Here is a 20,991-nt window from a genome sequence, read left to right on the forward strand (position 1 = left end):
TTCCGCCTCTGCAGACACCCACATCCTTTCATATGCCGTACGCACGACGATATGCCGTACGTACTGCCACATCATCATTATCTGTGCCGTCCTGCCAAGATGTACCGACCTGCAATTAGCGTGGCATCATCACCATCATTCGGTTTTTTTCCTTTCCCCAAATCCATATACTCCTCCTCCTCCTCTTCCTCCTCCTCCTCCCGTTGCCGGTGTACAGCGCTCGGCAACCAGCACACGTACCACCACTGCCTGCAGCCCAATCTTTCAACCAGCGCAGCAGCTAAAAGCCCTCTCCTCGCCATCCACTTGAACCTCTCGGCGCCAATCCAGCAGAAACCCATGTGGCTAATTAAAATAATGATGAGGCCTTCTAGGCCGGCACAGGTCGCCTGTTCGATCCGGAACGACTCCTACAGGGCAAATTTCACTTCCACATAATGCCCGGAGCTGGCGGAAAACCCTAGACCCGCAGATTTGGGATGTGCTTCCCTGCCTCTGAACAAAGCACAAACACACAAAACCCAAGTCCCATAACGTCGTTCTCACGGCCTTGAGAGCCCGGCGCCCAATCTGTGTCTGCATGGCGATACTCTTAACACCCCTTCATCCCCCCAGCGGGGGGGGTTGATATCTCCACACAATCCCTCGGAAAGCAGTAGCAGCAGCAGTAGCAGCGGCAGTCGCAATAGCAACTGCAGTAGCAATATCATTAGCGTAATCCATCACCATCGCCATCACCATCACCATCACCAGCAGTCAGTACGACAAACCAAACCAGCACGCAAGGTGACGAGATGCCGTCACACCCGAGCTCGCTCGTACATTCCTCTCTCCACCTGCTCCCAGTCATCTTCATATCCCCTCGTGGCCGCAGCACTGGCGGCGCCGCCCCCGCCGGGTTCATCGCCTCGTTGGCGGCGGCCGTACCCCACAACGGCACGGCTACGCGGCCCGCCTCCAGCAAGCTGTGCGGCGTAGTACGCGGCGGCGCGCGGATCCTCAGAGGGCGGTCCGCCGCCGCCACCGCCGCCGCCGCCAGCCGCATGATGCGATCTGTTACCTGGCGGCTGCGGCGGCAGCGGGGGCCCCGCGTCGGCGCGCGACTGCATGCGCTGCCATGCTTGCTGCCGTAGTACTGCATGCGCCGACGGCGGCAGCCGCGCTACTGCCTCCGCCAGCTCCCCCCTGAGAGCCAGGCCCTCGCCGCCGTACCCGTTTCCGTACACGTCGTTATCTTCGGACAGAATCGCCATCTCCCTGGCGTCACCGCCACGAGCAGGCAGCTGCGACCGGTGTACGATCCGTACTAGCGGCAGCGCCGCCCCCGTCATTGCGCTGCGGCCAAGGTGCATACCCCCGCCGCCGCCGCCACTCGCCGCCGCCGGCGGCCCCGCAGCGTACATCTCCGCAAGCCTCAAAGCATCAAGTGCACCGCCGCCGCCGCTGTCGTGCAGGCCGTACAGATCATCGTCCAAGTCCCGTACTCCTCCCCCCAGGTAGACGCCATGCGCGACGTCGCTTGTACGGGGCCTCTTGCCGCCAACACGGCGGCCGACGCGCTCGTCCAGTGCGACGGCGGCGGCAGCGGCGGCGGGGTGCTGTTCCATGACGTCGTACCTCGTTGCGGGGCCTCGACGGCCGCCGCCGGCGGACTCCAAGTTAGAGCCAGACGAACGAAGTAACGACTGCTGTCGTTCCTGCTGCTGCTGTATAGCCTCCAGGCGCCGGCGTACCCGTTCCAACCGTCGCAGCTTGTCGTACAACTCGGCTTGCTCCAACTGAATACTGAGCAGCAGCGCCGGCGCACCCACCGACATTAGGTGCGCCTGGAGCTGCTCGTCCTCGGCATCCATTTCCTCCTCGCCGTACTCGCCGCCGTACTGCCCGGGGTCACCGTCGCCAGCCCAGGTGTCACCGGTGCCATCATGTTCGCTAACCCTTCCGTACAACGCGTGCATCAAATGCGGCGGGAGGTCACGGGCGGCACCCCTGGCGGCGGCGGCGGGTGGGTAACCCCCCGGCGGCGGCGGCGGCAGATGTTGCAAAACGCCGTCTAAGCTGACGGAGGCCGGGCCGCCGCCTCCGCCTCCGCCATGCAGCCTCGAGGCGCTATGCCTGCCGATCGCGTTAGCTCCGAAACCCGGGTCGTCTGGTGCAGCCCGGGCCCCCGGGCCGCCACCACATTGCCATGCGGGCAGGTTGTACCCGCCGTACTCCTCCTCGCCATCATCCACCTCGTCGCCGTACCCACTGGTACGCGCGTATCCGGGCTCCCCGGAGGTCCCGACGTGATTCACAAACTCGGGGACATCCTCCGAAACCGGATTCCCAGCAATCGCCCGTCGCCGCGCCGCTGCCGCGGCGGACGGGCCACCCAAGGACAATTGCTGGTGCTGCGGTGGCGGCTGCGGTGCCGCCGCTGCCGCCTCAGCCCTGGCGGCGGCGGCGGCAACCATAGCCGCCGCGACGTCCTTGGCACATTGCGGGGGCCCCGCGCTTCGTGATGGCGGCGGCGCGCGACCCAACGGTCCGTCAACCGGCGTGCCGCCGCCGCGCATTGCCGTACGAAGCTGCTGGAAATTCCCCCCTCCACCGCCACTACCTCCGCCGCCTCCGCCAGGTGCACCGTCTGCTTCCGTCGCCCCAGCCCTGACCGGCACCTCGCCGTCACCCTCACCCTCGATCTCAAACTTTCCTAGGGCCTCCCCCCCGCCGCCGCCGCCGCCGCCGCTCGGATACTGTGACTGCGGACCCCGCTGCCGACCCGGCGGCTGCGGCGGCGGCTGCAGCGCCGGCGGAGGTGGCTGCCGCCGCTGCATCAACCGCTGTGCAGAACTCGTGTCCGCGGCGGCGCCGCCGCCGTTACGGAGGCCCTTCGGTGCCGCCGTACTGCCGTTCGCGACCTGCATGCTCAGAGAGATGAGCGCTGCCGTACCCTCCGCCTCATCCTCGCTAGGGGCACCAGCCGCCGCCGCCGCAGATTGCGGCAGCTCCGGCGTCACCGCGCCGCCACCGCCTGCGGCTCCGCCATTCTCCAGCTTCACGACACCGGGGATCGATCCCGGGTCCGCCACCTCACCGTACTGATGCCGCGCCGCCGCTATCTCCTGGAGCTGTAGCAATTGCTGCTGCTGCTGCAGATGTTGCTGCTGTTGAAGGAGGTGTACGGCGGCGCCATGTGACCGCTGCGCTGCTGCTCCTGCGCCGCCTCCGCCACAGGACGACGAGCAGACCTCACCCGACCCGGCCCGGTACTTGATGGGCGCCGCCACCTCTACCTCGCCTCCGCCACCGCCGCTAGCCTCGCCTCCGCCGTCGTTCGAGACGCCTCCGCCACCGCCGGGTTGCTTGCGAGGGCGGTAGCGCCGCGCGGGTCCCTTGGTAACTGGCATGCCGTGGCGCTCCAGCCACTCGCCCAGCGGCTCCAAATCAGGCAACACGCGGATGGACCGGTACCACTTGGCCATGTTACTGCCGCCGATCTACGTCAATACACGTCATATCGCACGCGGGGGGGGGGGGGGAGGGAGGGAAAGGCGAACCACGAACAAGTGAAGCTGCTGCCAGGGAAAGAGTGTACCCTAAAGAGTAGAACTGACTGCGGGGGGGAGGACTTCGTAAGCGAGGGGGCGGAAGGGAAGTGAACTGATACACAAGAACACTCAAACTGCAAAAGTAAAACAAAAAGGAGTGAAGCAAAACAGCCAGCAGTCAATTGCGGTCCGCCGCGTTGGGTTGTAGCACGTCTGTCTGTCTGTCTGTCTGTGGCGAGGTGGGGGGCTGGGGGGTTGGGGGGTTTCGGGGCTCGGAGCGGCATTAACAGCTTTGGTCACACGTGGAGTCCGGTCACGACGTGGACCGAGAACGCGACCATGCATGAGTACCCACCGCGCAATCAGTCTTCAGTCGTACAAAACACACACGTACAAAAGAATCGGCACACCCCGAGAACTCGTTCCCGCATATTGCCACTCCCCTTACCACTCCCCGCACCAACCACCACAACCCAGATCAGATTTCCTGCACCTGAGCACCCCCGATCAACCCCAGCTACCCCCAGTTACGTTAAGATATTCACAACTTACTTTTTCGAAATGGCTCCTACTTATGAGTTGTCCGTGGTAGCGAATGCAGTCCATGCGACTCATGTAAAGCGCCGGCTCAAAGACACCGCATGCAGGGCCCCGAACGTAGCTGCCGTTGCCGTACCGCAAATCCTCCTCAGACGCGCGGCCGCTGCCTACGCGCACTGCCACCGTCACCTCCACTGGCGGCGGCAGCTCCGACGGCATCGCTGCGCCGCCGCCCAGCGCGCCGGCGCCGTCCTGGCCGTCGTCGATATCAAGGCCGCCGACGTCAGGAGCCTCAGCCGTGGGGGTACACCGACGGGCCGCTACCGCCGCGGCCCGTGCGCCGCGCCCGCCGCCGCCAGCGGCGGCCCCGGCCTTAGCAGCGCCGCTGCCGCTGCCGTTGCCGCTGCCGTGCAGGTTGAGGCCTTGGTGCTGTTGCTGTTGGGCGCTGCTGGCACCGGAGAGGACCGCAGCGGCGGCAGCGGCGGCTGCGGCAGCCCGCGACGGCCCATCAGAGTGTCCCCCTTGGGGACCTTCTCCACCTTGACGACCGCCGCCGTCACCACCGCCGCCGCCACCACCGCCGCCGCCGTCGTCAGGAGACAGCTCGTCACCTAGCAGGTCTGAGGTGGCAGAAAGCTTGCCTTGCTTGCGGCGTGGCCATCGACCCTGCCCTGTTGCAAAATCGCCCCCATCACCATCAACGCAGTCTGCTGCTGCTGCCGCTGCTAGTGCCGCCGCCGCTGCGGCGGCGGCGGTCCCCATACTGCTGGATCTCCGGACGTGCATCGGCCCGTCGTGCACACCGCCGGCACCACCTCCCGCCGCGGCGCCTTGCTGCTCGCCCAGCAGGTCATATGGCGCGGTTGCGGGGAGTTGCCCGCCAGGAGATGAGTTGTAGCTTCCGCCACGCCCAATTCGCGGCCTGGCGGCAGGTGCAGCGCCGGACTGGAGCTGGGAGCCAGTTGCAGTTGCGGCGCCTGCAGCCGCGCCGTTGCCGCCGCCACCGCCATCATCACTGCCAGCATCTCTTGCATCACCTGTCACACAGCCCATGTCCTGTGAGGCCGCCAGCATTTGTAGCTGCTGCAACGCGGCTTCCACAATGCCGTGGTGAGAAGTCGCAAAGGCGCCGTTGGCAGTTGCCGCGGCGGCGGCAGCGCGCTTGGCGTTCCGCTGCAGCTCTTCTCCTCTTAGCATTAGGTTGTTATGCTGCTGCTGCTGCTGCTTGCTTTCTCCTGCCGACAGCATACCGCTTCCGTATCTGTGAACTTGGGCTTGGGCGACTGTATGAGAGGTTTCAGCGTGTGGTGGTGATGGATCCAGATCGCAACCTGGTGGAGCCGCATTCGGCCGTGGCGCCGCGGTAGCTACGACACCAGCATGGGTGAGACCAAGGCTAGTGTTGGAAAGCGAATGCGGGGTTCCTATGCAACCCCCGCAGCTGTCGCTGCTGCCACTCTCGGCGCTAAGGCCCGCAGCAGCGGCAGCGAGGTCCTTGAGGCTTGGCTGCGTCCTCGCCTTGGGGTTGCAGTGAGGGGAGCCTGACGGCTCAGGTGCGCCTACGATTGCACGGGGCATGCAACGACGGTCCAGCTTGACTGACACGCAAAAGCCTCAATTCCAAAGCGTGATAGCGGCTCGTGCGGCCTGCACAGTTTTTGAAGGGACAAGCGGAGAATTTATGTCCGCGGCACCCTTCAAGTTATGACCGCAATCGGTTGCTCAAGGCAGCAAAGACGTTATGCGTGAAATATCGCGTATAGATTCAGCCAAGCTACTTCCTCGCCGGGTGCCTGCAGACTTTCATTTCCGTGGCTCAGCAAACTAGAGTCACCGAGCAATGCCCCCCAGCTGAGAGAAGGTTCAACGCACATCCGTATATTAGAAATAGAAGATCCTCCATTTAATTTACGAAGAATAAAATCAGCTGGCGCACGGATGAAGCCCGCCTTGCGGCCCTCGCCTCAGTCCAACTATCAGACGTTGCAAACCCGGCGGCTGCCCCCCAGCGAAGGCCAGTTTGACAGCTTACCAAGAGCATAAGCAGTCGTCGTGGCTGTAAGCCAGGCCAGTTGCGCTGAGGTTTTAGGAGTGCCCCCTTCGACACGACTGACCCCTCCCAGAAAGTGCTGATCGCCTAGGCGGAGGTTGAATGTGTAGAAGAGCAAGCTAGCGCGAGAACAGTTGAGACAGTCATAAGGTGGCGTTGCTCAAAACCATTTCAAGACGTAGCTTCGCCAGCAGAGCTTTTGAGCGGTAATCAACCTTTTGCAGCAACAATTAGCGACTTGACCAAGTATGGGGCAATAGTTTCCACACCGAACATGCAATCGTACATCCAAATGTCCGTGTCAGTCCTGCTACACTGTAGCGAATGCAATAAAGGCAGCATCTTTTCCCGACAGCCGTACAGCGGTTCTTTGACGTGCATACATTACTTGACTTGAGCCGATGCTAGCCAGGGTTTCCACCAATACGGTACGTGCGCATATGCCGGGTTGTCAACAGGCAAGCGGAATGCGGAAATGCAAAAAAACGCCCCAAACATACACAAGAATGCATCTTGAACAATTTAATCTTTCTGTTGGGGCTGCAGAGAAGCTGCTCGTCGTCCAGCAGATGGGGTTGGATCCGATCACATAATGGGCAACTAACGCCCTTTGCGTTGCACGGGGACAGCATGACTTCGAATTGTCCCGGTGGTTCTATTAATTTTAAGGATTGTTGCAGAATCGGATAGACCACACGCGCCATGGGAGTTTCATCGAGTGTTCGATTATCGTGCTTCGAAAAATGACGCGACCGGCGATAACTCGCAATCACTGTGACTCAATTTCAGCAGATGCGCACAACGGCACACTCCATCATGCGCGTGGGTGGTGTCCGCAACGTTCCTGAGTTCACTGACCGCACAAGGCTCCACCCTCGCACCTGTTCCAAGTAATTGATTCTCCAAACAATCCGCACTATTGCAAGAGTGGTATTCGACTGCAGTTGCAATCACAGGCATGACAAGTTGCAGGCCTCTTTGACTTCTCGTTTCCTCCCGTACGTCACAATGTGGTCACCAAAAAGCTGTTCCCTACGCAAGCAGCAACTCGGCAACAAACTCAAAAATAACTAGGGCCAGAGAGATTGCGTAAGCGAAAAATCCCCACAATCGCGTTCTGGGCTTACGGATTTTTTTTACCTCGCGATCGCGGCAACCCGACACCATCCAACCTCCTCAAACTCCCCCCGCGCCTCACACATTGCATTCGACCCATCCCCGTCCTTTCATTGCCGCGCGCGGATGCCAGAAAGGCGTCGACAGACAGCCTCGGACTGCCAGCCACCCTCCAGCTACCTCTCATTTACATAGATCGTCAGATAGCGTCCAGGCTGCGCATCACAGCGCTCTATGCTGTCACCGATGTCGCCAACGTCTCCCCCCATCTCCGGCAGCTGCCGCCTCCAGACCACCTGCACCTGCACCCCCTTCTGCACACCTTCAGGGCCATAGCGACGCCCCAAGCTATTTCCTCCCCTCCCTCCCCGCCCACACTTTACAGCATCGGTAAGGAGGGTGGCCCAGGCTCTATCGGATGCCATGGCTCAGGCATCTAGCTTGTGGCAAACAGGCCCGAGCTGTGTGCGGCAGGCTGCCACAGCGACAGCAGCAATGGGGGTCGCAGCAAGCTTAGGTTGTTTCTTCCCGCTCCAGCGCTTTGCCGCGCTCCATCCGCCGCCGCCGCGTGGCCCGAACTCCCCACCCCAACCCCACACAAACATATGGATCCACAAGTACAGTTTTTCCGTACTGCGAACAACCCCCGCCTGAGAATATGAGAACAGAGCCGCTTGGGCGTTGTGTCGCCTGGAGATCAGACACCCAATCTAGAGTATATGTGCGCTGGGAAACCTGTCGGGAAGGCTTGTTGCTGGCCGTGCGGGCCGATGCGGCGTGAATTCTCGTCGGGCACGTGAATTCTCGTCGGGAAATGCCGGGGTACATATTCTCGGACGCAAGACGTGGAGCCTTGATTGCTGCGATAAATCATGTACAAGCGGTGAGTGCTACCGACGCACCGTCGAGTGAGGGAGAAACTCCCGCCAGGCGGTTCGCTGGTTTCCGTCGCAATGGAGAGGTTTACTCGTCGTCGAAAACTTGTCGAAAACAGGAGCTAATAGTCCTATATGATAATAATGGTGGCACCGATAACAACATTTCAGGTTTGAATGCAGCTTCTTGTCAGTGGAAGGCTCGGATTACGGTGTCTGGGGGGTCGTAGCGGGGAGGAAGTGGGGGAACAACGTGGGTGGAAGTACCGTAAAGGATGATTTTGAAACATTGCCGCTTGTCACAAAACTAGACTAAGGCACAATTGAATATCAAGGAGAAGGTCGTCGTGAATCCTGAGCTCTCGACCCTTCTCAGCCTTTCGTTCGGCCGAGCCTAGTTAAGCTGCGCGGCGTAGCCGCGGACGCTGTGCGCCCGAAGCCCTCGAGGAGGCGAGATCCTTGGCATCGACATGTCGTTTTCTCGAACCACGTGTTTTGCTCAGAGAACTAAGCAAGATAATTATGATCCTCGCGATGCTGCAAAAGCGGTTGCATATAGGCCATGCTTAGGCTATACTGCTGGTCAAAATGCAGCAGCGGGCAGGTAACAGCAGGCTATAGGGATAGAATCTCAGGTCAAGATAAATCATCAATATAATGCTGTCGTTGTTGGCTTGAAGGAATGTGCCCTTGTATGAGTTTCAAGGAAAATGAAGCCGCAAGGATGCAGCACCGCAGTGTGAACAGGCCCAAATTCTTGAATGCAATAGCAAATGAATGCGACTTAGGTTAGGAATGGGCGTATCCATCCCGCAGTTCAGACGTACTTTGCTCCGTACAGGAGTTTCGACTACAACAAAGCTATTGCTCTCCTTCCTCCATCCGCTGACTTTGAAGCATTTAAAAGGAAAGGTTTCATACCGAATGTTCATATGCATCCATGCAGTCGCATTTCGATGTACTGGGTGACACGAAAGCGAGAAGACGAAACGGCAAGGTCTGAACGTACAATCATGTGGAAACGTATATGTCAACTGTCACTGCTCGGCTGTCAGTTAGGAAGTCCTGTGAAGGAAAAATTGAAAAAAGCTGATGCCATCATCCATAGCTGGAGGGTATGACAAACTGCATGCTGCGTATATGCGCTTCCATCTGTTTACAGCTCTTTCACTGAGAACATCGCGCATGTCGGAAACCGCAGGCTGCAACGTCGAAACCTGTCGCCTACAAACCAGCACGCACCCTCGAAGTACACTGTCATGAACTGTTCAGCGACGTGCCCGCTCCTTTCCGCGACAATTCACCAGGGGGCGGAAGCACGTTACTGCTACAGTTCTCAAGTTTGCGAGAATTACATGACCATTAGAGGGTGACCTAGCAAATGGACAGCTGGGAAGCTTTGAGAGCATCTGAGGGAATGAGCGCAGTTGCAGTGGCATTCTGTGTGCTCCAACTGCGACGGTGAGCAATCGGCCGGCCAGCCGTTAGACAAACATCCTTCGCCTTCGTCATCCTTTGCCTCCTGCTCACCCCTGATCGATGGCCGTAGAAGATGCACCTTTGCCCCGCACGCCTCTGGCTGAATCCAGCGGTGATTTGCTCGGCCACGCAGGTCCGCGCCGTCTCTCGCATCCCGCGGCAGTTTTCCCCAGCTGCCGGCCCTCACTAATGGAGGAAAGGATAAGTGGATACGAATCCCAACTCGGAATCCATTAAGTGAAACCCACACTATTTAGACCTTCTGACACACAGTGGCTCCCACCCCCCCCACACACACAAGGAGTTACCAAGCACGTACGATTGCCTTCAACATACCGCAATGAGCAATACGCACTTATCCACCCTCAACCAAAATCTTTCGGTGTTTGGAATGTGCGTTGATCGTTGATGTGACTGACCAGACTGAGTGGATTGCGCTTTGGGGCTCTCTTACCTGTGAATCAAGGCGCGTCAAGGCGTGCTTGAGGGGCGCGGTAATGGTAAGTCAGTGAAAGCCTGGTAATGCCAGATAAAGCTGGGGTTTGGGTAGGGCATGGCATGACACAGAGAGACGCATTTACGCCGGTCCAGGCTCGTCGGGAAATGTTTTGCCCGGCTACGTGGCCCGCCTGAATCTGCACATAACTTGCATCTGTCCCAGCCATATTGATGGCATATAATTGATAAGCCAGGCAAAACGAAGCATCGAAGGAAAGCACACATCCTCTAGGGCCGCTCCTCATGATCACTGGAAATGACAGAGATTGTACGGCAGCACTTGAAGTACCGGTAGAACACGCGGATGGTGCGCTTATGGGGGATAGAGAGGCATATAGGGCGGCCTAGGGTTGAACTGAGCGTATATCCCTCTACGGATGGAAGACCCATGGTGGAAGCCGGCCTGTGTGTTCTCCTTTGCGTTGGGATTTGCTCTGTTGGGCTGCTCCTTGGGCCTGGCCCTGGAAAAGTGGAGTTTTAATTGAGTACTCATCTGTAACAAACGTATCAAGGCTGCAGTTTCAAGAGGACAAGGCCTTTCCGCCCGGATCACCCGTTAAAATAACTCCGACAGTACGGAATGACAACACTCAAAGTGCGCACAGTTATTTGGTCATCACTTTGCATGTTTTGTATGATTATGTAGGTCTACATTTGCAGGTTTGAAACTCCGAGTTTGCATTCACCGGTGCTGCAAGATGTCGGCATCTTCGAAATTATTGGTACTGAATGCTGGGAGCTCATCACTAAAGTTTAAGGTGTTTGGCCTAGAACCGTTCTCAGCAGGTCTAGGCGGAATGTTCGACCGTATCGGCGATAAGGTCAACTGCACCCTAAAGGCAAGCGCTCCGGCCGAAGCATGTGGCGGGAAGGGCCGCAAATGGGAGCTCAAAGTTCCTGCGGCGAATCACATCGGCGCGATGCAGAGCATCTTGGATTTCATCAAGGACAATGTCTCCAGCGCTTTTGCGCAGGAGGTCGTCGCTGTCGGTCACCGCATCGTCCATGGCTTGGAGATAAGCCAGCCGGTGCTGCTAACCGATAAAACCATAAGCAAAATCCGCGATGCTGCGGTCCTGGCTCCGCTGCACAATCCCCCCGGCTTGCAGGGCATCGAAGCAGCGGAGAAAGTGTTCAAGGGTGTACCGCAGGTGCGACACCAGGCAGCTGCCGCATAGAAATGTAAGGTTCGGCAGGGGGAAAGCCCTTTGGATGGAAGGAAACTACCTCCACGCGTCCCTGAGGGGATCTCGAGGAGGACGCTCTCATCCCCTGCAGCCTCCACCCTGCCGCCCACTCCATTTGTCCAACCTGTCCTTTCCCTCCGCTCGGCCCTCTCAGCGCTCATCGCTCCGTAGTCCCATTTCATAGAGCAAGCCTTGGGGTTAATCCTCAAACAGTGCAGCGCTTATCCTCGCGCAACCCCACCTCACTCGCTCCCTGCCGTCTGCCTGCCTAGCACCCCAGGTCGCGGTCTTCGACACCGCCTTCCACCAAACCATGCCAGCCCACGCATACATGTATGGATTGCCGTACGATCTGTACGAAAAGTACAAAATTCGGCGGTACGGATTCCACGGCACCAGCCACAAGTACCTTCTGGAACAGGCGGCAGGTAGATTGCTGCCGTGCATGTCGTCTGCAGCCTAATTCAACCCCCCGATCTACTTGTCATCATCACATGACGGCTTGCCTGCATGTCTGTCTGTCTGTCTGTCTGCATGCATGCACCCATGCCCCTGTTTTCCGCTTGCATATCGATGTTGTCCTTTTGTATGTCTGTCGCCGGACGGGTCCCAGTTGCTTGCGGCGGGTTTTCCCTTCTCTAGGACTTTGCATGGGCAGGATGGGGAGGGGAAGGGGAAGGATAAGCATATGTGGCGTGTATACTGCCTCACCCTGTTCCGCCCTAGCCGTGATGACCGAACCCCCCCCCGGGAGCCCAGCAGCTCCCCGCCGCCTTCCCTAAAGGCGCCGCCTCCCCCCTCACCAGCCCTCTTTCCCCCGGCCCCCTCTTCCTTAGTGTGGTTCGTCTTGCCCCCCTCTCCCTTAGCGGGACGAGGTAACCTCTCCGCACCGCTCAACTGGCACCCGCCCACTCACTCACTCACTCAACGCCCGCTTCCCTCTTCCACTCACTTCCACCCACTTCTCACCCACATGCACTCCCCCCCCACCCGGTGCCCAAATCGGAAAGGTATGCTCGGAAAACCCGTCTCCGAAACCAATGCCATCATATGCCACCTGGGTAAGTCTGACTGAGAAAGACTGAGGTAGGAGGTGTATGTGAGGAAACATGCTTCCACAGTTGGATGTAGCAGTTGGTGGTAGCGGTTGGTGGCGGGGTGTTGGGTACCGACTCGTTATCTCGGTAGGTTGGTTGGTTGGTTGGTTGATTATTGGCTTAACCGAACCTTAACCAAGCACATCACCCAACTCCGCTCCGACCTCACCCACCTCACCCCCACAACAGCCCCACCTCACCCCCACCTCACCCCCACCTCACCCCCACCTCACCCCCACCTCACCCCACCCACCTCTTCAGGCAACGGCAGCAGCATTTCGGTGGTCCGCGGTGGTCGGTGTGTTGATACCACCATGGGCATGACTNCACTGGAGGGGTGAGGCGGGCAGAGAGGGGGGGAGGGGAGGGGAAGGGAGGGAGAGAGGGGGAGGGGCTGGGGGAGGTATGGGCGTGGGTTGCGGTCGAGGAAACTGGAAGGAACTGGGAAGTTGGGGATGGGGGTTGGGGGACTACGGGCTGTTCCTAGCTGGGTTGTTCCTTTTCCTCGCCTGCCCCAGACACCAGCATGCACACATACATACATGCACAAACACACACCCACACAACCCCCCAGCACGCCCTCTAATGTAACTCTTGCGTCGCGTCTGGGGTCATTTTTAGTTTTCGTTATCCTGCCGCCCCTTCTTCCTCCTTCCGCATTGGTGTGCATGTCTGTCTGTATGTATGTCGTTACAGGGTGGTTAAGCTTCACCAGCGGCCCCTGTCTGTCTGTATGTATATGTATGGACATACAGGCTGCTTATGGGCACACGTTGTGGAGACCTGGACCCGGCGGTGGTGCTCTTCCTGCAGCAGCAACTGAATCTGTCAGTGCAGGTGGGGCCCTGTTGGGGCGTTATTGGGGGATACCGCGTGCACCGCCCGGCCCCGGGCCCCGGGCCGTTGGATACCAGCTGGGTTCGGTGGACTCCAGGACAGGACAGGACAGGACAAGAGTGTTTCATTCACATTTGCATCACCACCACCACCGCTACTGTTGCTGCTGTTACTGCTACTGCTGTTACTTTGCTGCTACCGCTGTTGTTACTGCTGCTACTACAGCTGCTACTACTGCCTACCCCCCGCAGGAGACGGACACCCTTCTCAACAAGAAATCAGGTGGGTGTGCGTATGTACGTCTGATTATGATTACGGCCGTATGTATGTCTGTTTGTGTGTGCAATAGCCTTGTGTGTGGTAATGTAATTGTGTGCTGAGCCGTGGACGCGCTCTTTGACACGAAACTCCCAACCGTACGAGCTGCTAGTCCTGTACGGCTCCTGTATCAACTGAGGGGGACGTTTCTGTACAAGACAAGTAAAAAGAAGAGTTGGGTGATACCGGGAATCCCGTACATTGACGGGAAGAGGGACCTCCAAGCAGCGAATGCCGAAGATGTCGATTCAACAGAACGGATCTAACAGATTCAACGGATACAACTGATTCAACGGGTGCAACAAGCAGTGCAAAAGATGATATGCGACAGGCTAGGAGCGGTTTCAGAGAAGCGCGCAGCAAAAGCTAGCGAGGTGAATGTTGTGGAGAGGGAAAAGGAAGGAACGTGCGGGAAATGGTGGGGTGCGGGTGCCCGCGGCACGCAGCGGTCCTTGCGTGAGTTGGAGCTGATTGAGGTGGTAGCAGAGGAGGCGGAGCGAGGCTATAGGAGGGAAGATGGCGGTACCGTGAGAGCCGTAGAAGGTGAATCGGTGGAGCGAAGGTGGAGGGCGATTTTAATTAGGCAGCTCGCGATCGGCGGCGGGATTCCAGCTGGCTTGCCCTGCAGGGTTGGTGGGTGGGTGGGTGGGGTGATATTGCGGCGATCGATTTATTAATTACTATTATTATTATTATTATTATTATTATTATTATTATTATTATTATTATTATTATTATTATTGCTGCATTAATAATAAATCGACCGCCGCAATATCACTCCACCAATATATATTCCATATCATACCATATACCGGTATCGCTATGGCCGATTGGTGATTTCTGGATTGGTGAAAGTAAAAAACGCTTCTAGAATTAATCTTTCCAACACCGGAATTGGTGATACGGTTTGGTGTTACCCCGTCCACTTTTTCCCATTGCCACCGAATTGGTGAAAGCCGCCAACCGGACTGCCCCCCGTTCACTGTGGGCCCTCCGAGGCACCCCAGGCCCACATCAACCAATCTGCAGTCGCATGTAAACGTTTCTAGATGCACGCCGTAGCATACAGCATCGCGCGCGCGCAGCAAAGTGACCCTTAAACTCATGCACAGTTTGTCTAGCCGAACCGGTTCGGCCTAGCTGCTGTCCTGCGGCCACGGTTCAGCGCAATGGACTGCGCCTTTCGCAGCTCGACCACCTCCTCCTCGTCCCCGCTCCCCTCCTCCGTGTCCGAGTAATTTATTAATGTAATGACTATATAATGTAAAGTTTGGCATGAAATATTGCTTTATGTGTGCTTTTCTGCGAGTTAGGCGGTCCGGCACCCGACCTGGATCCAAAACGTACAGGGATCGGTGATGGCCGCCGCTCAATCCCAGCCCGGATTATCCTTTGCTACTGGATTGGTGATTTTCACCAATCCGGTGTCACCAATCGGCCCTAGCGATACGGTATATGGTATATATACCATATATGTCATATATGTGTGTGTGTATGGTTTACTGAATAACACATGCATGTATCCACGCGCGTTATTAGCAACATCTATAGATCTCTGAAGGGGGTAGCGGAACATCCGAAAGAAGAACAAGAAGAAGAAGTAGCTGCCGCCATGTGTAACACAGCAACGCAATAGTTGCGTCAAATGACAAGGGACAAATTTATAGCTTGTAGCGACAAGATGCGAAATCGCCCGGAATTGCCCGAGCCGGTACACATGTACACACACTGCCGTTGCGGTCTCCGCAAGGAAGTTGGGGACGACGTCTGGATCGGCGTCTGAAATCCGCCGTGTGCTGCTTGCTGCCATTATTCACAGCTATATAAGTTTATTTCAAGTGCCCCCGCCTACCCATCATACGTTATGAAATACGGAGTTGCGTCTGGCTAATGCTAATCAACGAGGAGGAAGTGCGGGGGAAGTGAGGAGGAAGTGCGGGGGAAGCGGACATCCGGGCCTGCGGGTGGTCGGTGGTAATGGTCGTTAGGAAATGCAAAGACAGTGTTCGCAGGAAGAAAGAAGTATCGTTGGGAAGAGGAGAGACTCCGGGATGGAAAGTGTGCATATGTATGTAAGTATGTGAGTGTGTGAGTGTGTATACATGCGCTCCGAAACCACACATGTTGACTGATTTACGATAGGACGAAGATATATACCTGTGAAGATATACGGATGGAAAACTGGTGCCAAGCGCAGGACCCCCTAATAGACCTAATGTGCAGAGGACCAGCACGCAGCCCACCTCTTCCCGTACCGCCCTTCCTAGTGACCTCCCACCCCCCAACAGTGTCAAACCCATGAACTCCCGCATGTGCCCAACCAAACCGCTAAAGTAAACCAGCTTACCCTCTTTACCCCCCCCCCTTCCCACACAAACACATTCATTCTTTTCCCCCCGGGGCCCCGTGTTCGTACAGGTCTCCTGGGTCTAACGGGCTCTAACGATCTCCGTACAGTCATTGAGGCGGCCCAGCAGCGAGGGGAGCCGCGGGCGCAGCTGGGTTTGGATATGTTCGTACACCGGGTGCAGAAATACATCGGGGCGTACTGGGCTGTGCTCGGAGGGCAGGTGAGTGTGTTGGGTCGGGGAGCTTGGGGCTGGGTTGTACGGAAAAGGAAGGCCCACTGCGCGAGGTAGGACGAGGTAGGACCCAACCCCACTGACAGGTGTGGGCGAAAGAGGAGGGGAGGGAGGGGGAATTAATTGGATGTGTAATTGCTGACGAAATAATGTGTTGTGTGCCGTGCGTGTGTGTGTGTGTACGTGTCTGTGTGGGTGAATGTGGTCATTTGGTCAGGCGGCAGGTAATGATGGCATGCGGCAAGTGTGTTATTTGGAGTGATAATTCAATTGCGGAGCCGATGTGCGTCAGGTCGGACATTCCTTTCCTCTTCGCGACGTGGAGAAGCAACACTACGACGACATCACCCATGTACGCGCGTGAGAGCTAGCGGGGCCCATATCGGTGGCCGGCTGGCCCAATCCCTTCCTTTCTTGCACGAAGAGCAGTACCTCGCTTTTTGAGCACATCAAGCGACGTCTGTACGACGGTCCGTACTATATACCGTACGAAAACGCCTGTTTGCTTGCAGGTGGATGCGGTGGTGTTCTCAGCTGGTATTGGTGAGAACTCCTCCATCATCCGGGGCCTTATCCTTCAACCGCTCAAGGTACGGCACATGTGGTGGCGCAGCGGTCGTACAGCAGTACGACAACACGGCCAATAGCAGAGGCGTGTGGGGTCGGTGCGGCGGACAGAAGCGCATGGCCGTGTGTGGTTGTGTGTTAAAAAAAAACCTACAACCTCGTTCAATGTTCAATTTTGCACGGCCTCGAAACCCACAGAAAGCCCGTAACCTAACCCGCCTACAAACCCGCGGTGGCCGTTCACACGAGTTCACCGAACGAGGTCCTTCGATAGGTTCGAAAGCCAGTGTTACAAGGTTGTACTTTTGTTAAACAACAAAAGTTACTTTCGAATGGCATGGCCCTTATTATTTCGCTATTCCATCTCTCTCCCTTCCAAACCCCCTTGCAACGCCTTGGCTTCTTGCTCGTCTAGGGCATGGGTCTGGATCTGGATCTCGCTGCCAATCACGTCACCGTGGGCGGCCGCCGCGGCGACATCTCCACGCCGTCCTCCCGCACCCGGCTGCTGGTGGTGCCCACGGACGAGGAGCTGAGCATTGCGGAACAGACCTTGCAGGCGAGAAAGGGGGGAAGGGAGGGCGGGAGGGACAATACACTAGGCGGAAAGGGGGAGTTGGGGATTGAAGGGTGGTCGAATACGGGGGAGAGAGAGGGAGAGGGAGGGGCCGAGGAGGGGATGAAAGGATGATGTGGATACATGCTGCTGGTCGCTTGGCTGCGTAATGAACATCTAGCACATTTAAAAGTTCGCAAGTCGTGTTTTTTTGCCATGCAACTCTTCTGGACGTGCCATTTATCTGTCAGTTTGTGTGTATGTATCTCTGAGTCGGGGAATTTGCTGCTGCAATTTCCTTCGGCTGCTCCCACATCCCCCGTTGCCCTCCCCTCACATTTCCCCCCCGGGGGTAGGGTGGGGCGGGGTGGGGGGTTCAACATTGAGATTTCCTCAGTGTCCTTTCCGTACCCTTCCCCTTCTGTGGTCTCTTTCCACGTGTGTGGATACCGTAATGTGCCGCAGGTGGTGGGGTACAACACATCATCATCGTCGTCGTCGTCGTCGTCCGGAGCCTCTGCCGCATGAAGCTTTGCGGCGGCGTCCCCTGCCCCTTCCCCAGCCCTTCCTAGGGCTTCGGCGGGCCTGGCTTCTTTTTAATCTTCGGAGAACACCACCACCAAAACGCAAAGGGCAGAATACGGCAGTGTATTTTCAGGAGGTCGTGCTTGGGTTTGGTAAAATTGAATAAATGAATAGTCGAATAATTCGGAGTGTTGAAATATTCACGCGCACTTAGGTGCTTGCTTGCTAGATTGCTAGATTGCTTGATGCTGTTCAACGCCATTAAGAAAATGTGTTGTTATTCCGCGGACTGGATATGGTGATTGTGCGTGTATGTGTGGGGGAGGGCCACAGCACACCGGCTTTAAGAAGCCAATCGCGAGGAGGAATATTTTGTGTTGTGAGGGGGGGAAAGAAAGCATACATGACCCACATATTTACCAAACTGTGGAGTGGGATTGGGGGTAGTGCCACAATCGTAGTTACGTGGGGTTGAGAACGTGAGTTGGATATCATCTGATCTGTCTACCGGGTGGTTCCTGGGGTGATTTTTGTGTGCTATTTTGTGCTTTTATGATCTGGGCCGCGAGAAGGGAATGGTGGGGTTGCAGATGGTGTATGCGCGTGTTTGTGTGTACAGACACACTGTGTATGTAGTCAGTCTGATGAAGAGGCGGAGAGACATTGTATGGTTTGACAACGCCGCGAGTGTTCCCTAGTGTACGGCTAGTCGTACAGCAACCGGCGCATACGTACGAGCACATTCGCCGTGTAACTGTGGATGATGTCCTACTAGTGCGTGAAGGTGGTAGCTGGTGTTGTGACAGACGGCTGGCGGGTGTTGGCGGGTGCTTTCACAGTCCGCGAAGTGCTTTCATTGGCCGTATGTGTTGCTGCGAACCACCCGGGGCATGTCCAGCACCTGCGATCCTGATGATGACGATGATTTAATAAACGCAATCCCGCCGTTACTACGTTGCCTATTTTTGTGCACTTTTGTCCCGGTTTTAAGTGGGGCTACGGATCAGGACTCCTAATAGCGCCTGTGGCATCCGCGTGCGCCAGGTGTTACTGTAGTTTACCGCACACGTTGAATCGTTGATTAACCCGCGACAAAGAGACTACTTGTCTACCAGTTCCTTTTCCTAGTCTCCATGTTTAGCTTGCTGGTCTCGCCTTTGATTTACAAAACTCATATCGCGGGCTTTGGCGCCCTGACCTGGGTTCCCTTGGGTTTTAGGTGCAAGGCTCCCGCACAGCCATCAGCCCTACAGCAGTCTGTGCATCCAGTCAAACAAACGCATGGAAGCCTGGGCTATCCAAGCCCAAGCATCTCCCGGGGGCGATTGCGGAGGAGGGTAGAGGCGGGAGCCCCTGGACGCTCTGTGCAAGCATATGCATATGATGGATGGATGATGAGCAGGATTGCAGGGTTTTAGGGTTTTGTTTAAACCCAAAGGCATGGACGTTTCGAGGGAACTCCACTTGTTATGCCGCTGCTGCTGCTTGCTTTCTCCTGCCGACAGCATACCGCTTTCGTATCTGTGAACTTGGGCTTGGGTGACTGTATGAGAGGTTTCAGCGTGTGGTGGTGATGGATCCAGATCGCAACCTGGTGGAGCCGCATTCGGCCGTGGCGCCACGGTAGCTACGATACCAGCATGGTTGAGACCAAGTAGGGCGGGTCTCAATATTCCAACCTAAGTAACAAAGTTGGGTCGTCGTAATATATTCCTTAAGTGTGGGGCTCCACCCCCCCCAGACACCCCCCCGATAAGTTACAACTCCCTCATAGACCAAGAGTCACACACTGAGTTGGCGCGTTTTCGTTCATGTGCGCACTCTTCATGCACATGCATAAATAGTTCTGGCTCTGTTTATGGGCAATAAGTAAATCAAACCAAGCAAAGGCCCAAAGCAAGCAACGGCATAGCAAATCACAGGCCGTCACCCGCCGCTGCATTGCATGCAGCGGCTGCAAGCCACAGCACACTAGGACTCTACCGGTTCATCATGTTCCGGCCCCTGCTGCTGCTGTCCAGCCACTCCCTCAGTGCGTCACGGAACAGGAACGTGCCCAGGTCGAACAGGTCCTGGGTAAACATCCGCATGCACAGCGCTAGGTGCTCATCCAGGCGGTTGGGAGTGGGGTCCTGCAAGTACCCCATGGCCGAGAACCGCCGCTCATCTTCCACCGACCCCGGCACCATCACTAACACCAGCTGGGCCAAAGCCGAAAACTCTGTTAAGCTGCTGGTGAGGGCCGCACAGTTGCTGATGGCCTGCCACACCCGTGCTGTGGGTGTGTCATCGAGCAGCACCTGGTGATTACACTTGGATGTGGGTGCGTCTGGGTCCACTGCTGCCGCCTGCTGCCTCTGCCGCTCAGTCTGCACTCACGCCCGCCTGAGGTGCTGCTGTGCGGCGAGCTGATTCATGCTGGAGGGCGAACAAGTTCGCCTGCTCGTCCAGCAAGGTGCCGTCCAGCATTGGTGGCACCTTGCTGGAGTTGGCATCCACCCGCTCATGGCAGTAGTAGTCCTTGAGGATCTTCAGCTTCACGTTGAAGTTGGCTGCCGTGGGCCTGTTCTCCCAGTACTCACTGTAGACAATCGACACCGCCTCCAGCAGTGGATGTGGGGAAAACCGCGAAGACAGCTCACCCATCAGCTCCTCGACCGCGGCTGACATGTCTGCCTGGACTGACTTCACGACCTGGGCCAGGCGGTCCTGTGTCAAAGGTGGTGGTGTGCAGTCTTGGCCAGTGCAAGGAGGATCAGTGGTGAAGGGGTAGAAGCCGCTTCTGCCACACATCAGTCCTATCCGCTCCTCCCCCAGTGTGTTGGGATTGAACACCCAGGCGGTGCCCTTGATGTCTCCATCGACTGATAGCAGCTCCTTGAAGTCCCCGAACTCCACGGTGGTGTAGCGGGTCTCCGGCCTGAGGTACATCTCGTGCAGCCGATCCTTGGTGCGCTGAAGCGCCTTGGCCAGCTCACCAATATACAGCCCACAGCTCTGGCAAAGCTTGATGAACATGTCGATGGTGACCAGGGTGGGCATCAGCGTGTGCATTGAGACATACAGGCGGGTGTCCCGTAGTGTGTTGTACAGCTTCTCCTCCTCCTCGCAGAACAGCGGCAGCAGTGCTGGGTACTCGGCAAGTAGGGAGGCCGCTGTTCCACCGCCGCCATTGCTTGTAGCCTCCTCCGCCCACGGTGCTGGTGGCGCAGAAAGGGCTCCTACGGCTGC

General features: G+C 57.2%; 2 protein-coding genes across 2 annotated transcripts; one reads left to right on the top strand and one right to left on the bottom strand.

Annotated features, from left to right (window-relative positions):
• Positions 1-800: 800 nt before the first annotated feature.
• rlsD (RegA-like protein RlsD) lies at positions 801-7,573 on the bottom strand (the record flags this gene model as incomplete). Its single annotated transcript, XM_002952711.1, has 5 exons — positions 801-3,482; positions 4,086-5,591; positions 6,106-6,210; positions 7,005-7,061; positions 7,562-7,573. The coding sequence occupies 5 exons, from the start codon at positions 7,571-7,573 to the stop codon at positions 801-803; spliced, it is 4,362 nt and encodes a 1,453-aa protein (XP_002952757.1).
• A 3,216-nt stretch (positions 7,574-10,789) lies between these two features.
• On the top strand, positions 10,790-17,370 carry ackB (acetate kinase; the record flags this gene model as incomplete). Its single annotated transcript, XM_002952628.1, has 9 exons — positions 10,790-11,242; positions 11,559-11,706; positions 12,289-12,339; positions 12,637-12,712; positions 13,131-13,212; positions 13,464-13,494; positions 15,949-16,100; positions 16,625-16,702; positions 17,095-17,370. The coding sequence occupies 9 exons, from the start codon at positions 10,790-10,792 to the stop codon at positions 17,368-17,370; spliced, it is 1,347 nt and encodes a 448-aa protein (XP_002952674.1).
• Between the last annotated feature and the right edge of the window lie 3,621 nt (positions 17,371-20,991).

This window comes from Volvox carteri, assembly GCF_000143455.1.
Source record: "Volvox carteri f. nagariensis unplaced genomic scaffold VOLCAscaffold_31, whole genome shotgun sequence".
NCBI classification, from domain to species: domain Eukaryota; kingdom Viridiplantae; phylum Chlorophyta; class Chlorophyceae; order Chlamydomonadales; family Volvocaceae; genus Volvox; species Volvox carteri.